Below are 22435 nucleotides of genomic sequence, written 5' to 3' on the forward strand. Positions count from 1 at the left end.
CCTAGGCCTCAAGCACCAGGTAAGAACGTCGACAAAAATACTCACAAAATAGCACGATTTTTGAAACAAAACCGAACTAGCAACACACAGTAACATGTAGGTGAGAAAATTAAACAGTTAAAATGGGACAAATAACAACCGGAAACTTAGCTTTGAGAACGTCAGCAGGGAGCCCTGAAGGAGACCTCTCGCTGCTCCAAAACCGGAAGCGGCTAGTTCTTGATGGAGTATTGCTCTATCTTCTGGGCTGGCTCCCCTGCTTCACGTCTTGCTCAGCTTAACCAAGGCCTTCTCTCGCAATAATCTAGAAAGGTCGGTGGTCTCTCTGTCTTCCACCACCTTCCTTTTGGTTTTGCGCCCTCCGCTCCTTCCGTGCTTTGTCTCCGTGCTTGTGTGTGGAAGCGGTAACTCCACCTGTGCTCTTGATTTGCGAGCAAGTCAGAATTGATTTCCTTTTCTTGCTTTTTAAACTTCCTCTTCCTCTTTACACTATCTTTTGTTGTTTTGTAATGCAGTAATTAGCTTTTTCACCTGTAATGTCGTGAAATCCCTCAGGTGTTGAGGGATCAGCTAATGCATTCAATTTCTCTCAAACTCTTTGCTGGTAAGCACACACATTTCTGTCCAATAATGTTGTCGATGTCAATGTCAGTTTTCAAAATAGATTACTGTACGTGGTTCTGTGCTTGGTACCCCTTTTTGGTGGTGGATATCCTGTGAAGATCTCTCCCTTCCAGTTCTCATAGAATTTCACCTGTCCTTGGGACTCGTGTATTTCTTTAACATCTCTCCCCCACCTCTCTCTTTCCTTCTCCCCAACGTTGGTTCAATTTCCTCGTCACTCAAAATTCCCACCAAAGTTTTTACCACATTGTCCAAACAACTACATTATTGTCCTTCTTTGGGGATCAAACGAGAGGAGACTCAGAAATATCAGGAATTCAAAGTCTCAGGAATCTTTCTGTTTATACCAAATAGCGTTCACATTAAAAACATGTGGCACCAAGTTATTACAGTGGTATTAAACTAGAAAGGCACTCGGCAGAGCGTCTACCTCTGCGAGGCTAAACGGCTTATGTTTTGTATCCCACATATAGGCTGGATCTATATCCAGACCTAAACCAAAAAGTTACCATCTTGTTCTTGTCACCGAGCAAACTTATCCACCAAGTTCATCCAAATCCGTCCACAATGTTTTGAGATATTGTGCTGTATTTTGTTTTTGGCGTTATCTGTAGATGGTAAAGAAAACTTTAAACCATTCTCGTTCACAAAAATCTAATCATTTCATCCTTGTCAAACACCCAATCTGTCCACCAAATTTCGTCTGAATCTGTCCATAACTTTTTTGAGATAACCTGCTCACAGACAGACAGACAGACAGACAGACGGTTGAAAACATAACCTTCGTCCACCTTCCGTGGCGGAGGTAACAAAGTAAACCAATACTGTTGTCGTTGGACTGTTTAATTGTGCTACCGTTGCTATTGTTAATAGCTTCTTCATTTGATTCCGATATCATCGACCATTTTTCATCCTGATAAAGGATCATATCAATGTAGGTCCATCACATGACCCCTCCAAACATGCCATTCCTACTCAAGCTCCAAATCAGAACTTGTTTTCATCTAAATTTTGTCACGTACACAGTCTATGCTTGGACCTATCAGGAACTGCTTTTAGTGGCACCATTACCCATTCTGCCCCCCCCCACCCCATAACCATTCCCACACCGCTCCCTACCCTCCCACCCCCCAACCACTTTTGTTGCCACCTCCATATCCTTTCTTTCACCATGCTAATGCCTTCTGCTACCACCACACAACCACACATTCCTTTTGCTGCGACCCTGCCAATTCCCATCCCTTCAATTGTCAATTTTGATACTTTGTTTTTTCCTTATTCTTCTCCTTCCCCTGGTACCGTACATTGTTTTTATTACCATTTGGTGCATTGCTTTTCTGATGATTAATTGCTCATTAATTTGTGCAGAAGGCGAGGGAGGTCTTCATGTTTGCCTGGCGGGAGTAGATCTGACCCATGATGGTAAAGTGTGGCTGGAGTCACAGCTGCACCCTGGAGACCTTGTGTGGTTTCGTTTATACGAGCGTCAAGGCGAGACGTTGCACTGTTCTGTTAACAGGCCAAAGGTACAGGTGTCTTGATGCTAATTACCTTGCTGATGATTGTGCTTTTGGGCAGATCTATGTGTAAGTAGACAAGAATTCTAAAAGTGTTATTCGCGAAAAGGAGGGGAGCCATTGCCGGCACCATGGACAAATTACAAATTGCTACCCCAACTACTGCTGGGAAGGTGATGGCAAACCACCCAGTATAATCCTTGCCGAGAAACTGCTTCGGCAGTATTGGATCTGCCTTCGGGCAGAACACGAGAATACGAATACAAAAGTGAACAACAGGCTTATAGTTCTGTTTTTGGTATCCAAAGTTGGACAAGAATCATCAACATTTAACTTGGTAATAAATGTATAATATTTATGATTACTCTTATGGATATTATTATATTTGAAGGCTGGTGGATTATCAGATTATCATGCTGTTCATTCATTTTCATACTATTACCCAGTCGCTGCTTTGCTTTTATCCCTGTCACCTCTCTCTTCCATGGGCCTCAATGTCATAGAAAATAAATAATGATATAATGATAATAATAATAATGACACAAAGCTATAGAAAAGGCAAAGTTGTATTATGATGACACTTTATTTATTGAACCTTTTCACAATAACTATACTGTTTCGTACACTTTACTACAGGCATAGTCCCTCTCTCCTGTACGATGTACAGGTACATTTGATAGTTATTTATATGCTGTAAGAATATTATTATTATTATTATTATTATCATTATAAACAAAACTGCAGTTCCTAGAGCCTGAATGCTGCTTACAATAATCAAACTCCCTATCCAGGGTTGGCTCTTCAGAAGGTGCCTCAGCGAGGAAGTGCTGGAGCGTGGTTTCGCACGTGTAACCTCACTCCCCAGCTCCTCTTCACGGCACATCAAGATCTGGCGCCTCTACAGGAATCTGCTTCGTGCTGAATTACGGGCACAGCGCCGCCGGCAGGGACTTTGGGGGGGACCAAATGTCTGGGAACGTATTTGGGTCGCTGGAAGACAGATAGTCACTGGGATGTGGCCAGACTCAATCGGTGGAAGCCGGTGGAGCCCCTTGAGTTCGGTCGGGAATTGGTTCAGACAGATGAGGAAAAGCGACTAATGTTTCAACAAACGAGTCACCGAGAGACTGAGCTTCGTTTCAACGGTGGGCTGGGAAACCGTGCAAGGTGAAAAAAAAAAAAAGGCACCTGTGACATGACCCATGTGTGCATCGATGAGCACGACGGTACTTCCTATAATCTTCATTGAGGGCCTATCCAGCTTAATGACTGGATGTTTGTGTGTGACATTCAGGAAGACTCTTAGAAAGAACACATTTCTTTGTTCCTCTAACGAGATAGGTTTGTTGTATGTTCCTACATTTTGTTTAGGTTCTTCCTCAAACATTCTACAGGCAGCTCCACTTTGATCCTTAGATACTATAAAAATAAAAACTGCCACCATTGCTGTGACTTTTAATCAAACTTTCAAAAGGCTCTTTCTCAGCAAGTTTGATTAACACACTGTCGTAAAAATAGCTTTGTGGTCAGGAGTAATAAGAGAAGGAGTTTATAACGCAAGGAATTTTAGTCATTGAGTGAAGGAGGATGTAGTGGAGTTTGTCGACCACCCTTACACACGAAAGTGTAGCCTTTTGCGGTAGGCGCGCTGGTGGCGTTTTTGGGCCATGGCGACTGCCCCACTCTGTCCGAGCCGTGCGAGGAGCCGCTGCAGACTCGGTTTGTTACGGCGTGTGAGCGTGAAGTCGCAATGCGAGGCGTGTGGTTCGTAGTGGACGCTGCAGGAGGTGGTCGAAGAGCGGAAGCCCAGAGCCATTGCTGTTAAACGGTAAGTGCCCGGATTGAGCATGCGCCAGTAATCACCATCCGTCGCTGCGGTGGTGATGAGAAGAGAAGGTAGGTTTCCATCAAAAATAATTGGATGATAAAGTAGGTTTTGGAGTACAGAAGCAAGTGGAAACGAACTAAAGCTGGATGATGAGGATGGTGTGAATGAGAAAATTGGGGTGACGATGAGAAAGTGGAGCTTCATGAAGCACGTTTTCTGGGAGGAATCTCGCTCCATGTGTGAATTTATTTTAAAGGTGATATCGCTGGGATCAATGGAGGAAGAACATCTAAATCTGACCTGTGCGCACATCGTGGTTTATCCCGTGTACACGAATGATTGCATCAGGGATACCGTTACCATCGGGGTCACGAACAAACCCTTTGATTCCCCTGTGGACCTGAAGAAAGAAGTAATTGCTGGTTCCGTTAGCAGTTTATGTTCCACAAGAACTCTGTTTGGAGTATAGAATCAATGGGTTTGAATCTAGTCTTTAATTAAGAATTATGGCAAGCAAAAATACAAAAAAGTAGTTGTGCAGGTGATTGGCACCTCTTATCCTTATGCATGCAAGTTAAAATGATCTCAATAACCGATAAAAGTTCATCACTTTTTATACATAATGCCTGTTGAAGGTTTCTGTAAACCACGAATAACAATGAGAGGGGTTCACCTCTTTAAGACTTGATCATGTTTGCTGGCTCATTAAAGCTCGATTCAGAGCCGTCGTGACTCACCTGCTCCATGAATGTCAGCAATGATTCCTGGTTCAATTCCCACTCTGCCGGGAGTTCCACGACTGATGGGAACTTGTCACAACTCAGCTCCATCGTCAGCTCAAAGCAGTTAGTGTGAAGGTAACTGAAGTCGTTCATACCTGCTGGGGAGGTGCACTCTTGGCGCTCACTTTTATAATCTCCTCATCTTGCTGTGATATATTAGTCCATTTATAATAAATTCGAGCTCAAATATGTGAATGAAATTCAAATTTTCAAATCAAATACAAATACCCTATACTACCACCATCACCACCACGTACTGCCAGGAACAGTATGCCAGGCTCCCCCATTGATGATGCCTTGCCCAGGCCGAAAGTCATCCGTATGACAAGGTCGAGCAGCATTGCTCATGGTCGGATGCAGGCTAGCGTAGCTCGTAGCAAGCCAGCGAAAGAGCGATTCATCAGCCGTGGGTGAGGGTTCACTCTCGACTCCATAAGAGCGGACACAGTCGAAGGGATATGTCACGACCAGCTCTCCGCCGTGCAGGTTACCACCGAGCACAAAGGGGATGGACTCCATCCAGGAGATAACTGCACGTGTCTCGACAGCTACCTGTAAGCAGCAGAAAGTTATCCATACTAAATCTCTAATGTAGGAAAACAATTCAGGTTTTCTCAGTTGGTGGTGGTGGTTTAATCTGAACTTAATAATACCATTCCATTCTCAACAAGCAGTACGGGAGTGTAAGAGAACCAAGTGAAATGAAGGTAATGACAGTTTTGATATATTGTCGGTGTCATGGTGAACAAAAACAGGTGCAACCTCCATCTTCCCTCATCCTTGCTGCTAAAGTGTTTTTTTCACACCTTAAACTCCATATTCATTGTTTATTTTGGGAGGGTGGGAGTGTTGGAAGAAGACTAGTTTGTTGGGGTGTACAAGAGAGGGGGGAGGGGGGTTGTTGGGAAGACTCGAGAGAGGCCAGCAAACCAAAACTCGAGTCATCAGAGAGAAGAGAGAACAGCCTCGGGGTTCCCACCTTTATAAGCTCCATCCCACCTGCCCCCCACATTTCTTTGCCCTTGAGGGATCGATGTTAGGGCGCCGGCCAATGACGCACCACACCCGTGGATGTAGCCTGAACCAATGGGCACTGACCGGGGTGGCCACGCGGGAGGGTCCGCCCCCACCTGATGGTTGGTGATTTCTCCTCAACCCCCCGTGGTGCACTGGAGGTAAGACGTTCCATGGGCCTACAGGACGGATGTGGGGGGTGTCTGGAGCTTCTCCCTCTCACCCGGTTCAGCACAAGAGATCCGTGATGCCACCGTAACCTCTCCACATCTAAATACGGAGACCAGGCCCCTCTGACATGGACCATACGCCAGACAACTTATCCCAACATGTATCCTTGATGCACAGTTCAAAAGTCCTGTAAACTATGTGAATACACACATGGTGCTCAGGTCTTAAACTGTTTACTTCCTTTCCTTATACACATAGGAATTGATATTAAAACAAGAAATAACAGCGCCAAAGGTGATCGAGCATCATACTTCTGGTACCCCCCTCAGCGGGGAGAGGGACGAAGCTTGGCTTGTGCTTCCGTGTCGCATTTAAGGTGAATTATTTGTTGGGAATCAAATAAATTGCATGTAAGTGTTTATTATTTCATATGCAGAATGGAAATAAATATACAAAGGATCCACAGTCGCCACGGGACCACACCCAAGTATAAGGAGTTATCGTATGATCCTGTACGACTTCAAACAAGGGAATGAGAGCGTTTGGCCCATCATTGCCGTGGTGCACTCCTGGATTAATTTTTTGCTTCAGCTCCAAACATCAATCTTAAATCTTGACGGATTACTAAAGTGTAAGTAACCCGATCTTGATTGGGTGACCCAACTTGTATTTCATATGACACAGGATACAATCAGGAAGAACTTGGTACCCATTCTGTGAAGTTTGAAATGGGGTCACGAAATACAAATTCTTATTGATTAGTACCACTTCTGGTTCCATTATTCCCCCTTCCAACCACCCCCCTCTCTACCCCCCCCCCTCCACACTCTCAACTTTCATTGAAATGAAGATGCTGTACACCAAGAGTGTCACATTGGGGCAGTGTGTTTAATCGTGTTCGCCCACACGTGTAAACGCAAAGCAGGGTTAAACAATTGGTTCACATTATCTGTCTGTCGGTCTGTGATTGAGGAACTACTTAATTTCAATTGAATGTTATGTTTTGAACATTGTAGACTGCGAATCAGAACACTGACCTGCAGTTTAGCAGTACTTTGGCTCTGAATTTGCACGAAGAACTCTTGTAACATGTTCCGGTGGTGTAATAATCACTGGGTAAAACGGCGGTAAATTTTGTAATTTATTTAAATACGACTTTTACAATCTTTATTTTATTTTAATTGAATAATATACTTGAGCACTGTAGAACACAAATCACTTCCTTGTCCCTTCCGTTTTACAGCACTTGGACATGTTAAATAGGGTGGGTGTATAAGACTGCTTCAATTTTGCTAAACTTCTGCATTTTAAAAAATTAACGATCTTTAAAATCATTATTTTATTAAAACTGAAGTATATTGGCCTCTGTTGAATCCTATGGGAAGGCTAACTAGTACAGCAGATAACTATAGAGTTCATAGAACAAGATAAGTTCATATAAAGGGATGCCAAGTTTTTTTAAACAAATTCATCGCACATGTGCACATTATCTTATGTGTTTTCGTTTTCAAGGTACACAAAAATAAAATAAAAAATAAAAGCTTTACGTACTGATGGGTTTTCACCTATATATGTAGGGTGCCCCTTTTATATGAACTTTTCTGGAGCATTCCTTGGTTCCTCTGAAGAACACAAGGGTAGTACAGCATGCACACGAGATTTTTTGAATGTCTTGTTTTATATCGTCTGGTATTTTCCACAAGCCATGGAATGTCCCTTCTTTTCTATTATTTGGCATTTTCTACAAGCTATAGATTGTCCCTTCTTTTCTATAATTTGCCACGTGGCACATCTATGTATGTACTACTAAAACTCTCATCTTGTATGTTCCCGAAATACAGCCAAAACGGTACATGATAGCGCAAAAATTTTAGGGCCACCGTACTCGCCCATTCGCCTGCAGTGTGCAGTATCAAGTTTCGTTCAAATCGGGCAATGAAAAAATTATTAAAAAATCAATTCCCGATTCAGTCAAGTACTCTTCGGGAGTATTTGATCAATGCAAACAACCTCAGCGGTATCGTTCGCTGGAGCTATTTTTTTTTTCTTGAAATGATTTTTTTATCAACTGCTGTCACAATGGGAACCCAACGGGTTCACGGGTCGTCTAGTACCATATAAAGGGGTCTTTTCTATGCCCCTGGCATTTTTCCCAAGAATCCTCCACATTTCAAGTCAATCGGATGAAAATTGACAATTTTACAAATCCAGTCTATGTTGACCTCAAAAATAATTGGTGCTTGACTTCATTGAAGTGATATGAAAATGCTGTTCAAATTTCAAGTCAGTCGGATGAAAATTGAGCATTTTAGAAAGTTGGCCTTTGTTGACCTCAAGAGTGACCGCTATATCACATGGTCATGTAACATGTGGTAAAGTTTCAATTTCCTCCGCTGAATGGTTTTCAATCTTAAAATGCAGACACTGGTGTACGAAATACGTACGTACGCTTTCGATCGCTTAACCATGCTTCTCACTTCGTGAGTACAGAGTAATGAGTATGTACAATTGTAGACGACTTATTTGGTGCACAAATAAATTGATCTACGAATGCATATCCATAAATGATAGATAGTGCTGCCCTCCAGTGGAAACCAAGCAGAACTGCATGATGTTTCTGAGTGTGGATGATGCGTGGAAAGTTGAATATGAGCAAAAAAAGCAAAAACGATGGCACATAAGTGGAATTTGTTTTGAAAGCCATTAATTAGACGTATTGTCCAATGTATATTCTAAGTTTCAGCTCGTTTCAATGTATAGCCTTGGAGATATGAGCGCCAACACATTTTGATGAATGGGCAGACTGACAGACACCAATGTGAATTTCGAGGGTTTTCGTTAAAAGCTCAAGAATGCTGAAACGGACGTTTCTGAAATTTGGAACATATTACCTCAACGTACAAAGGATTTATTTCTGAAATTTGCAGCCGATATCGTTCAGTAGAAGCTGAGAAACGAATTTGCATACAGAGAAACCGTCCCATATAAAAGGAGGGGTGCTTTCCACCTCCCTTGATTGAGTCATTGTGGTGAAGGCATTTTCTTCTTAATTGTGTACAGCGTAGTCTCACTGTAGAACACTGTAGAAAGGTCAGAGCCACTCGTGTTTCAGTTTTTAAAAAATAACATTCTGGACCATAAAGAGGAGGATACCTTAATGGGATTTACCAGGGAGCATCTCTACTCGGTGGCAAATTCCACCTCTACTCCAGGTCATGCCTGAACACTGAGGCCTTCATGGTGCACACTTTCTGAATCACTGGGTTGTGATAAATGTTGGCACCTACCGCCGAAGTGTTGATCCCAGAGTACCACTCTGGTATAGTTATGTAGTGGTTGGGGAAGATGTCTGGTATGTATCCACGATCTTCTGCATCCCACAAGATAGTGTTGAGGTCAGCAAAGTTGTGGTTGAGGTCATAGCCAATCGTGGTCCACCGCCCTTCTGCCCAACCGGCCAACTCCGATCCCTGCAACAGGCGCAGACCTTGGCTTATCTGAATGTGTACCGTGCAACGTTCTGAAAATGTTTTCCAGAATTGGGAAAAGTCCAAAAATGTACCAAAACTAAACGAGCAACAACAGCCGGGCCATAAATACATTTCAGGATCGGGGTAAAGTCGTGGAACCTTGTGGTAAGCCTTCTCATAACCATCGGGGTTCATCGAAGGAAGAAGGTGAATGCGTGTGGTGCGGAGTAGCCGGAGAATACGCTCATCACCCTGACGATAGTGCCAACAAATGTACTGTGCGAGCAGGAGGAGTAACTCTCGACCGAGTACCTCGTTACCATGCATTCCAGCCACGTAACGGAACTCGGGTTCACCTTGGGCACAGGACAGGAAGATTGCTTAGCAGTGAATGAAGGTCTTGTTGACCTGTGCATACAGGTCTGTCATCAAGTATGTGGGGCAGTCACTTAGTCATATATTCCATGATGTAACCTGGTTCAGTTATGTGTGTCAAGATTAGTCAAGTTGCCAAAACGCTCAGCATTTCTCCATTGAGGATTTCTGGTGATCCAAACAGGTGTAAATTGAATGGGTCCAGGTTGGGAGTGCAAGGAAGCTCAGGGAGTTCTTCCTAACTCAGTTCAGCTCTTTTGGAACCTTGAAATGCCAATTTTTATTCAATTTCGAGGAACCGAAATGCAAAAAGTATTATTTAACTGTCCCATTCATGTGTCCTATTTAGAAAGGTACATTGGGATCTATAATAATCTCATGTGAATACATACCATGCCCGTGTGCAGGTACATCATCGTGGTTCTGTACTTTCCAGTCCGAGTGTTTAAAACAAATTCCTTTCTCACTGATTGTGGAATGCTTTACAATAACAACCTGCTTCATGCACTCCTGGGTTCTCAGACATCTCAAAGACGTACAACCTCCTCCTCTGGGTGCTGCGGCCGAGCCAATAGAGACGCGTCACGTTGGGACAGTCTGAATGGACACCAGCCAGGAGCTGTTGGACACACATGCAGACAGATATGAGTAAGTGGGAATCAAAGGTGTCCACTGATTACTCATCGACACAACCCATCAGTCCAGTCAGAAACGCCAGAGACGCAGCAACGATGAAGTGTCGATTCATTAAATGAACTCTGACCTTTTTCATAGCCTCGTAATTGTGGTGTCGGAAATCCAGGTATTCTTCGCTCACAGATTTATTCAGACTCGCTGCTTTTTCCTTCAAATCTGGAAAAAGAATGACATCAAAACTGAAGCTGGGGTGCACTCACCTTCTCAATGGCCATATTTCATACCATTCAAGCCAAGAACTATAAACACCTCAAGACCTGCATGCCACAACCATATCAATGGTCACGTGTGATTTCCGTTATCCTGGAGAGCAAGCATAAGGGGGCAACATGGGTGCATTGGACCAAACAGCATTTTCCTGCATCTGACTATTTCCAGTAACTCCCAAAAATGATCTGTATCACAACCATCATTGGACGTTATGTTTTGGTATAAACTGCAAGCACCCACTAACTCCGGGAACTGCCTCGGGGAGGGGGGAAAGATGGGAGAAATATTTTTGTGCCATGGCAAGTAATCCTCCCTCTCTCTCCAGCAGAGGTCAGTAAACCATCGTACAAGTGGTCTTCCCACCCTCGCAAGGGGGGTGAAATAGTGGGGTGGGGGTAGTATTATTTTGTGCCCAAAACCTAACCCTGGTTACCCCCCCAACAAATTTATCCAGAGAGTTTCTCCTCAAAGACGCAAAAATAATAAGTACTTCCGTTGCTCCAAGTGGTCCTTCTACTGACCTCAGTCCTCCTGCTTCTTCTCATCCTGGACATCATAAATGGGGGAATTAGCCCACAAAGACACTCCTGCTACTGCATACACAACGTTTTATATTTTGGTCCCACTAAATTGCATATTAGCTTTCCAACGGTACCATTTTTATTGTCCTACAACATTGGGAACCCTTTAGAATAAAGCACTCGATCAGCTCCTTTTATAACACGAGAAAAACCACTCCCTACGGGAGTGGTCGGGGGGGGGGGGGTCACGTTGATATTTATCCTTATTATTATAACTATTAGTACAAGCCGGTCGGTGAAATGGCTGCTCGCTCTAGATGGAAAGCTGGCCGACGCGACTCTCCGATATTCATGTACATGCTATCAATCAATTTAGCACAATAAATATGATTATCACAGCCCTCTTAGTTTGCGCCCAGAAGCCCACCTTGTGAAATTTCAGGCATGTTTCCAAAGAGACTCTAACAAATGGCAGCCCTGGTAATACCATTTATCTATTCGCTAAAGATTTTATTTTTTTATATGATGCTGTAAGACATTCTCCTTGGGCACAAAAAAAACAGGTCCCTCGGAGGTCCAGTTTCGGAGGTATTGATTTTTTTTTGTATAGTCCACAATAAGTGTACGATGTACGATAAAGTATTTTAGCTGTTGTTAAGCAACGGAGGTGTGCATAGCAACATTGTACACATTTCACCCAAGTTTCATCAAAATCAGACTCTTTCTCTTAGAGATATTGACAATTAACCGTTTCTGAAATGTTTGACATGTACTCACCCAAAACCTATCTCCTCCTACAAATATTTTTTTGTTAGGGCTGCAAATTGGCATGAAGGGAGCGAGATAGATTGCGCACAGAACTCTAAGCTTCGACTTTTCGATTTTTTTTTTTCGATTTTTTTACCACTTTAAAGGGCCCGGGGTCCCATATTCAAAAGCACACGATTCCCAGAAATATTGGTCCTACCTACCAAATTTCATTGGAATCGGTTGAGTGGTTTAGCCCCTAGGCTTGACCAAAGTTTTGCGGACAGACAGATGGAAATGTCCAGAATAAGGGTGCTCTAAGAGCAGCCAATTATGTTTCAAGTAAAATTACCTGTCCCCATTGAGGGGTAATGTTTAAGTTAATTTATTAATTTAAATTATTTTATGGACTTGGAAAAGGTTAATTGTGTTGCACTCTTGGTTTCACTCAGAGCCAAAGCTTCAAGTTACGACATAGTGGGACAACACCGGGCGGCGGAGGTTCAATATGTTTAAAAAGATGACAAAACATCCTGCTTGCGAAATAAAATTTGGTGTCAATATTATTCATGCCTGTTCCGTCATTTGAAAAGTGAATGTTGAGCTTTTCAAATGCAGCGCAGGAAGCGGAAACTTTAAACGGGAGACAGACATACACCACGGTTCACAATATATAATAGATTATCATTATTATTACATGCTGAAGGGCCCGTTTACGATGGGCACTTAAGTATTGTTCTTCTCAAACAGTTCATATAACCATGTTCTGTGATAATTGCATTATTTAATTAGTTTCAAGTTAAATTATTTTGTGCTTTCATCCTGGAACTTTCTCAGACCTCTTCTGTGGGTATGTGGATGTTATGGATGCATATATGTATGTACAGTTCCTATAGAAAGTTGACACTCCCTTTCAAAATGTTCATCTTTTGTTTCCTAAGAGCCTGGAATTAAATTGCATTAAATAAGACTTTTTTTCCACATCGTAATCCACACAATGTCCAAGTGAAAAACAAATTCTACAAATTTCAGAAAATTCATCAAAAATACAAGACTAGAATATCTTGGTTGGATAAGTGCACACCCCACTTTTTATATTATTCTTTTTTTTTGTACATCTTGTCGAGGCGCTCGTATGAGAGCTAACATACAACGCACAGCAAGGGGAGCATGAGATGAGGGGTGGGAGTGGGAAGGACAAAACAGTGGGGAACAGAGACATTAGATCTGTGGAAGGGAGAGAGATGGTGCGAGGAACATGGGGTATACAAGATGGATATTACAGGGACTTTCAGGAAGGAAAGCAGGGAATTCGAAGGAGGTGGGTTTGGGGTGGATTAACGGGGGTAGAAAAGGTAGAGGATTTGTATAGGGGACGATAAGAGGTGGTGGTGAACAGCACTGAGTTAATACTGATAGAAGCACCTTTGACAGCAATTACAGCTGTGAATCTGTTGGGATAGGTCTCTACCAACTTTGTACACCTTGATTGGGCAATATTTTCCCATTCTTCTGCACAAAACTGTTCAAGCTCAGTGAAGTTGCCTGGGGAGCGTTGATGGACAGCAATCTTCAAGTCATGCCACAGATTCTCGATTGGATTTAGGTTGGAGCACAAGGCACTCAAGGACATTTATCTTTTTGTTCCTGAGCCACTCCAGTGTAACTTTGGCTGTGTGCTTCGGGTCGTTGTCTTGCTGAAAGGTGAACTTCCGTCCAAATTTCAGCTTTCTTGCTGAGGGCAGCAGGTTTTCCTCCAGGATTTTTCTGTATTTTCTTTCATCCATTTTCCCTTCTATCCCGACAAGTGCCCCAGTCCCTGCTGATGAGAAACATCCCCCATAAGATGATGCCACCCCCACCATGCTTCACAGTAGGGATGGTGTTGTTTGGGTGATGTGCTGTGTTGGGTTTGCGTGAAATGTAACATCTTGCATTTAGGCCAAAAAGTTCCATCTTTGTTTTGGTTAGACCACAAACCTTTTTGCCACATGGCTTCAGAATCTCCAGTGTTTTTTTGCATACCTCAAACAGGACTCAAGGTGGGCTTTGTGAGTAATGGCTTCCTTCTTGCCACCCTCCCATACAGGCTTGTGGAGTACTTTGGATATTGTTGTCACGTGCACACAGTGACCAGTCTTTGTTGCCATAAAGGCCTGTAGCTCTTTCAAAATTGCCATTGGCCTCTAGGTGGCCTCTCTGATCAGTCTCCTCCTTACTTGGTCATCCAGTTTGGAGAGACGGCCTGATCTAGTCAGGGTCTTGGTGGTACCGTACGCCTTCCACTTCTTTATGATCGTCTTGACTGTGCTCCAAGGGATATTCAAGGCCTTTGAAATATTTTTATACCCATCCCCTGATCTGTGCCTTTCCACAACTTTATCCTGAAAGTCTTTTGAAAGCTCCTTGGAGCTCATGGTTGAGTCTTTGCTGTGAAATTCACTCCCCAACAGAGGAAACCTACAGGAACAGCTGATTTTATTCTGAAATAATCAGAATCACAACAACTTAACACAGGTGGAGGACAATTAACTTGGTGTGTTATTTTGAAGGTGATTGGCTCCACCTGAGGTAATCCTCTTGCTATTATAATGGGAGGGGGGCGGGGGGGGCAGGGGTGGACACTTATCAACCAAGATATTCTTGTTTTGTGTGACAGGTGCCACACACTCAGCCAAAATAAACCCAGTTGAATGGCAAAGGACTTTTGCAGCCAGGGAGGGAGGGAGCTGAGGTCACAGTTCTTTAGGTACCTGAACGTTCCAAAAGAAGGGATGCTCTGTGGTGCGGCACGCGACAAAGGTCGTGCAGTTTGGCCCATAGCTGCACGTGTGGAGACCGTGTATGTGAAGGAGCCCAGGTGGAGAGCGCGGAGTCCAAGGTAGAACGGGGCAGCAGACAGGACCCAACGAGAGACCCGGTCAATGTCGGGTGTACTCGGACCAGCACAACAGACAAGCCGCTGAGGCGAGACGTGAGCAGGCACTCCGCGATCACGACCTTCCTTCTTCAACCAACAACCAAGGGACCAACTCAACTAACGACCTTCCTTCTTTGCAACCAGCCAATGAACCCACCGAACTCTCTCACCCAACAACAAACTGTCCGACTCCCTCACTCTACCCTCAGGATGGTGTCGTAATTTATAGATCCCCAAGGTCGGGGAGGGGCCTTGGCGAAGCTGACGCCGTCCACTCTGATTGGACAGGGCCTTCATGGGGTCCGCTCTTTCTAGGCGGGATTTCGGCCAGGCAAGGAAAGCCCACCCACTCCACGCGTGTTTGAGGAAGGTGGACGGCGGTACAGCCAAGATTGAATTGGAACGTTTGGGGAAGCCGAAAAGGAACTGCGGACGTGAAGATTCTGCCTCGGAAAAACGAGGCTCCGGAGACGTAGGTGGACAGTGGATCGTGATGGAGGGGATATAAATATTTATTAATCTTACTAAAAAAAACATCGCAACACACCCCCTTTTGCTTACCCACTACACACAAGGAGGGGTTCTATCTGCACATATACTTAATGGCATAACTAACTTCGGGACAACTGTATGTCTTGTATGCATACTGTTCCGAGAACCATAACAATATATATACAGTATATACACACTACTGGTCTATAGTTTTAGAACACCTCCATTTTTACAGTTTTTACTGAAATGTAATCAGTTTAATGTTTCAATGTACTCTGAAATTAAAACATAGAACAAATAAACAACTGCAGATAAAAAATAAATCATGGAATCGTTTTGTTGAACAAAATTTAATCGAAATTTTTAACTCATCAAAGTAGCCACCTTTTGCAGATATAACAGCCGAACATACTCGGGGCATTCTTTCGGCAATGGAAATCAAATATTGTTCAGAAAGTTCTTCCCAACACTGTTGCAGAAGTTTCCACAAATGTGTTGCATTTGTAGGTTGCTTTGCTTTCACCCTTCTGTCCAGTTCATCCCAAACCAGCTCGATGGGGTTTAAGTCTGGAGACTGTGCTGGCCGTTCCATGATTTGAAGCCGCGAACATTTCATTTCACATGAACAAGGCTGAGTCTTGTTTTTTTCTTCTAAGGTCGTTCTGACATAGCCTGGCGGTAAGTTTTGGGTCGTTATCTTTCTGTAGGATGAACCCCTGACCAACTAGGCAAAGACCAGAGGGTATTGCATGGCACTGCAAAATGCTGTGGTAGCCCTTTTGGTTCAAGGTGCCAGTCACTCTGTGCAAGTCGCTGACTGGATCCAGCAAAAGAGCCCCAGATCATCACGCTTCCTCCTCCATGTTTGACAGTTGATGTCACACACTGAGGAACCATCCTGTCGCCTACTCGACAGCGTATAAAAACCCTGTGTGATGAACCAAAGATTGATTCATCGGTCCATGAGACCTTCTTCCATAAGAAACAGACGTCACCGTCCGCCCCGATTGGACAGGGCCTTCACAGATACGCCCCTTTCTGGGCGGGGTCTTGGCCAGACCGGGAAAACCCCGCCTCCTTCAGGCATGTCTGGATCCGCCAAGAAGAAACCACCGCAAGGGGATTTCACCTCAGATAGCGAGTCGCCGGTTGGGTGGGTGAAGTGCTTGTTCGGTAACAGGTTGTTGGTTTGTTTGTTGGATGATCGTTGGAGGGTTCATTGGATCGTTTGTTGGATGGTTGTTAGATGTAATAACCTACCTAAAAGGACATCGCAACGCACACCTTTGATTCTCCCACCAGACAAAAGGAAGGGACCTGCCTCACATGTACGTAACGGAATAACTGACTCTTGGGACATCTGTATGTTTGAATGCATATGGTTTCCAGATCCATAACAATATATACAAGATGGGAGTTTTCGTAATATATATATATATATATATATATATATATATATATATATATATATATATATATATATATATATATATATATATATATATATATATATATAGATAATGGTCTGTCTGTCTTCCTTTGTTAATTGTCTTTTTCTCGCCATTATGACAGCAATGTACTACTTCCTGCAGTGCAATATTGTCCAAATAATGCTTCAGAGGGTGCAGCAACACAGTCTGTTCCAACACTTATTTTATACAGATAGAGGGTTTGTAACTAATCAACAAAAGTTGGGAAACCTGCAGGAATTGTTTGCATCAACTTTCAAGGCTTAATTTACTTCCATTGCTGCAGAACAGCTGCAGTTGCTAACTCATTACTTGTTCCCTGAAAAGGGCCTTTTTAAACAACTCTGAAATTTACATTATTTTTCAGTTTTTGGTAACCTAAACTTCTTTTTTTAACCTCTGGCAGTTTATTGCTTTGTACTATTTCAGGTTATTCACTGGACTTGACCTACTTAAATTTCAGTAAAACTGGAAAAATGGGGGTGTTCTAAAACTCTTGATCGGTCGTGTATATTAGATATGTATGTATGTATGTATATATATATATATATATATATATATATATATATATATATATATATATATATATATATATATATATATATATATATATATATATATATATATATACATATATATATATATATACATATATATATACATATATATATATATACATATATATATATATATATATATACACATATATATATATACATATATATATATACACATATATATATATATACACATATATATATACATATATATATATATACATATATATATATATATATATATATATATATATATACATATACATATATATATATATATATATATATACATATATATATATAAATATATATATATATATATATATATATATATATATATATATATTTTGTTACAAATTTGGAATTCAATTGCACACAACATACAGGTTCCCTTAGTCAGCTATGTCGATAAGTGCATGTTCCCTAGATAGCTCACCTTCCATTGTTTAAATGTTTTGAAATCGATTAGATGTGCTGCGGATCGATTTAATAGTTAGGGAGCAAACAATGGAGATGTCCCTCCCCCTCTTCTGCGAAGAGGAAGAAGAACCCTGCGGTGATGTCAACAACTCCCTACCACCCATGGTTGAGGGGGGGGTGGATCACGAGGGCATGATTCACGCCGGGTGCGGGGGAGGGGGTGCAAAGGATAAAGAGGACATCTTTTCTTTGTTCAAAAAGAGTTCGTGGGAGTCCCGTGGTAGGGCTGAGTTCGTGGGAGTCCCGTGGCAGAGTTCGTGAAGAGTCCCGTGGGAGGAGTAAGCTTTTTGCTTCGGAGAGAGCAGTCGTTCAGCAGCCGTCGGGTCCTGCTTGGCTTGCTTGGCTTGAGGCCTTCGGAAGCTTTTTGCTTCGGCTGGCTCAGTGAGCTTCGGCTGCTGCTTTGTTTTGGAAGGAGCTTGAGCCGGTTGTTCGGCTCGAGCTGCGAGTGGAGGCTCTTCCTCTTCTTCCTCTTCCTCTTGGTTCGTGGAGCTTGTCGTTCTCCATTTTATTTCCTGGCTTGGTGTGACGCGTCGGCCTCTTCTTGGAGTTGGTTCCTCGGGGGAAGCGACGCATCGACAGGAAGGATCGGCGACTCATCTCACCGGCACGTGTTGAGAAGCGCGGGAGGATTCGCGGGAGCTCGGGAAGGAACGCGGCTCACGGCGATTTGGATCCAGCTCGCTCTCGCTGGAGCCCGGGTCCGGACAAGTTGAAGACCACACGAGGTGGAAAGGTTCGAGTCAAGCTCTGAGTTTCAGCTCACCTGTCCTCCGAGCTGGACCTCGTGATTAAAGGCCTCAGCCACCGTTTCGTGTGTGTGTGTGTGTGTGTGTGTGTGTGTGTGTGTGTGTGTGTGTGTGTGTGTGTGTGTGTGTACGTGTGTCCGTGGGCCCGTCTAATGAGTAGGAATTGCTGTTAAGTGTAAATGACTGTACATAATAAGTGGACGGTTGTAGTTCTTTTGTCGTGCTTTTGTTGCTTGTATAATTGCATACGTGTTTTGCCTTATTTAATTGCATACGTGTTTCATTATAATAAATGTCCTTGTGTGAATGTAAACCTGCTCGTTGCGTCCATTCCCTCATTGACTGAACATTTCGTGTGTTGGGAGTTAGAAAGCCGTTGGTTTGCCGTAATAGGGGGACATTTGGACCGACGGTTCTCGGCGATTTCGCCGCTCCGAATCACGCACGGACAAGCTCGACTCGGCAGTTTGTTCTGTACGAGATCCGTCGAGGGTGGAATACCCGGTAGTTTGATCACGTGGGTATTTAGGTACATTGAAGATTGGCAATCGACCCTACTCCACGTGATCTTCCGATTGGCGTATTTCGGTTCTTGTACAAGGACCCGTCGCTCGGAGTTATCCGGTCGGCGATCTATATTCCGGGCGATCGGTCGGGCCGACTCGACTTGCGGCTGCCTTCAGAGCGGTCGGTTGGCGGCTGACCCCCGGCCAGTAACAATATATATATATATATATATATATGTATATGTATATGGATACAAACAAACACGACATAATAGTGACCGAAGCTTTTCGTGCTGCACTCTTCAGGATAAAAATCGCAGCGAGTGAAGGAGGAAGTGAAGGCGCGTGCTTATTTACGCAGGTCTCAATAAGGTAAACACTGATTGGTTCAACCGTAATGATGTCACTGTTAATCCGAACGCCCATTGGTCGGCTCATCATCTTCACCTCGAGCTCCCATTGGCTGGAGCAGAGCTCGTCGATGATTGACGTTTGCAACCGCATCCTGGAGAGAGGGGGGATGGGTTTCCCCAAAGGTCCATTCACCATTTGTTACCGTACTTCCCTTGATCTTTCCATGCTGAAAGAGACACAGAGATCGTACAAATTCCTTTTGACGACATCATATTGGATCGGTGGTAAGGGTGAAGGCGCTGAGAGCGACACTATCAGACCTCGCATATGCGTACTGTGGAATCCAGAATGACGTCGCAGATTTTCACATGCAACGGGATGTTCTTTTGGCAATACAAGGATTGAGGAGGAATGCTGCCATTGACATCTGCAAACCGGATAAAGGCACCGGAGTGGTAATCATGAATAAGATTGATTACATCGACAAGATGATGGACATCCTGAAAGACGAAACCAAATTTAAATACCTGGGCGGTGTAATGGAACATGATCACACGCCTCAGGTGCAACGTCAGATCGTCAAACGACTGTTGCAGCTTCTCAAACGCGGAGAACTATCAAAGGAGGTGGACGACAGAATTAAACCTGTTGGAGCCCAACGTCCATGAATGTATGGCCTGCCGAAGATTCACAAGGAGAATATCCCTCTAAGACCGATACTGTCCATGGTGCGATCGGCACAACATGAACTTGCCAAGTGGTTGGGAGAGGTACTGCAAGCGGTATTGGATTCACTTTCTCATTTCATGGTTAAGGATTCCTTCACATTTGCAAAATCAATGAGAGCTAAAACACCGATAAGTGACGACAACATCATGGCATCCTTTGATATTAAAAGCTTGTTCACGAATGTACCATTGACGGAGACGATTGAGATATCCACACGTTTGCTGTATCACACCGATCTGGAACAACCGATGATCTCGGAACACGTCTTCGTGGAATTAATGAACACAGCAACAAGGGAGGTGGAATTCAGTTTTAACAACATGATGCATGTTCAAACGGACGGTGTGGCCATGGGTTCTCCATTAGGCCCAGCTCTTGCAAATATTTTTGCAGGCTATCACGAAATGCAGAAACTGACTGGTCGGCAAGGGGTCGATTCCCCCATCGTATACTATCGGTATGTGGACATTTTTGCTTTGTTTGAGTCTCTGACGGCATGTGACAATTTCCAGGCATGGCTCAACACTCTCCATCCAGCGCTGAAGTTTACCACGGAGCTGGAATCGTCAAACACGTTACCGTTTTTGGACGTGTTGGTTAATAGATCCAACCTTGGTTTCACAACATCTGTCGACCGGAAGCTGACTTTCACAGGGCAGTATACTCGCTGGGACTCCTGCAGCTCCATGAGAAACAAAATTGCCTTGATCAATATCCTGGTTAACAGAGCACAGAAGATTTGTTCACCTTGTAATCTTCCTGCTGAAATTGACAAAATCATGAATATACTCGGTGAGAATGGTTATCCTGATCATATAGTTGAGAGATACATGCACCAGTTTCGAAACACAACAAAAGATCAGAAGATTGGTCCGGACAAATGTCCAGTCTATATCAGGATGCCCTGGAAAGGGCAATCATCACCAAAGTGTGAAATACAAATCAAACATATTGTGTCCAACACGTTTCTGGCTGTGCAACCCCAAGTAATCTGTACCTCTCGCCGTTTGCTGACATTAGTCAACAAGGATGTCCTACCCACCTCACAAACCAGTAATGTTATTTATGAGTTCAAGTGCCGATATGAAACTCAATACGTGGGCCGCACAACACTATGATTGGCTGATCGGATCAAACAACACATCCCCTTGGCGACTCGAAGAAAGATTGTGAGGATTAGAACACAACCAGTGCGAGCATGTAGAAATATCCAGCAACCACCAGCCACTGTATCTGCTTCATCTGCCATTGCACAGCACCTGGTTGCCAACCCGATCTGTGCAGACCAGTACAATGCAGATATGTTCAGGATATTGAGCCGAGGTCAGAGTTCGTTTCATTTACATATGTTGGAAGCAACCTTCATCCTTACCACCAGGTCAGGTCAGGTCAGGTATGGGAGCATGCGGCAGAGCAGCGCGTCGCTGCGTCCACTTTCCGCCGGTACTCCAGGGGCCTCCATCTGGCCATCCCCCAGGCAGATGCCTGGCCCATCCCCATCTCGTTGAGATGCCGATCAACCTGCTGCAACCACGAGGAACGTGGTCAGCCCATTGGCCTCCTCCACTCAGGAGACTCCCTCGCTGAGAGAATCTGGTGAGCAGGATCAGCGTAAGGAAAACGAGCCACATGTCCATACAGCCGCAGCTGACGCTCACGGACTATGTAGGTAACAAATCTCATTTGAGTCTCTCTCAGCAACCGCTCGTTGGACACAAAGCCGACCAGCGATAGCCAAGGATTCTCCGAAGAGACCTGGTACCAAAGTAATTAAGTCTCCGTCTCAGATCCTTGGTCAGAGTCCAAGTCTCGCATCCATAGAGCAAGACTGGAAGAACCAAGGACCTGAAGACTCAGACTTTCGTCCTCCCGCACAGGTACCGGCAGCGCCACACCCCATTATCCAGTGAATCCATGACTCCCCAGGCCCGACCCAGACGTCTATTGACCTCTGACTCACAGCCAGCAGAGACATGAATATCACTGCCAAGGAAAGTGAATCTCTCCACGAACTCAACATCCTCACCACAAACAGGCACAGACAGGACAGCAGCATCCAAGATGTCATTGAAAGCCTGGATCTTAGTTTTGACCCAGGAAACCCATAATCCCAGCGGCTCCGACTCCTCATTCAGCACCTCGAGGGCCCCCAAAAGGATATCTAAAGTCTCTGCAAAGATGACTGCATCATGTGCGAAATCAAGGTCAGAGATCTTGACATTCCCAA

General features: G+C 43.8%; 2 protein-coding genes across 5 annotated transcripts in view; one reads left to right on the forward strand and one right to left on the reverse strand.

Annotated features, from left to right (window-relative positions):
- MISO1 (mitochondrial inner membrane subdomain organizer 1) overlaps window positions 1-3575 on the forward strand; it is a 34195-nt gene extending 30620 nt beyond the window's left edge. The window contains exons 5-6 of one of the 2 annotated variants that reach the window (XM_085856759.1): window positions 1993-2150; window positions 2933-3575. In XM_085856759.1, the coding sequence (XP_085712885.1) occupies window positions 1993-2150; window positions 2933-3241 (467 nt within the window). In that variant the 3' untranslated portion in view covers window positions 3242-3575. The remainder of the gene's footprint in view (window positions 1-1992; window positions 2151-2932) is intronic. The other variant, XM_085856761.1, reaches the window with a different exon arrangement.
- The window catches only part of LOC147012476 (inactive carboxypeptidase-like protein X2), a 39787-nt gene that overhangs the window by 11998 nt on the left and 5354 nt on the right, over window positions 1-22435 (reverse strand). Inside the window, exons 6-13 of one of the 3 annotated variants that reach the window (XM_085856746.1) lie at window positions 10545-10633; window positions 10277-10400; window positions 9566-9762; window positions 9220-9406; window positions 5009-5299; window positions 4707-4846; window positions 4270-4369; window positions 2706-4013 (exon numbers count right to left, since the gene is read on the reverse strand). In XM_085856746.1, the coding sequence (XP_085712872.1) occupies window positions 3754-4013; window positions 4270-4369; window positions 4707-4846; window positions 5009-5299; window positions 9220-9406; window positions 9566-9762; window positions 10277-10400; window positions 10545-10633 (1388 nt within the window). In that variant the 3' untranslated portion in view covers window positions 2706-3753. Of the gene's footprint in view, window positions 1-2705; window positions 4014-4269; window positions 4370-4706; window positions 4850-5008; window positions 5300-9219; window positions 9407-9565; window positions 9763-10276; window positions 10401-10544; window positions 10634-22435 lie in introns of those variants that run through there. The other 2 variants (XM_085856745.1, XM_085856747.1) reach the window with 2 other exon arrangements.

Source organism: Eptatretus burgeri, chromosome 15, assembly GCF_056783735.1.
Source record: "Eptatretus burgeri isolate ZD-2024b chromosome 15, Ebu_testis_v1, whole genome shotgun sequence".
NCBI lineage: Eukaryota > Metazoa > Chordata > Myxini > Myxiniformes > Myxinidae > Eptatretus > Eptatretus burgeri.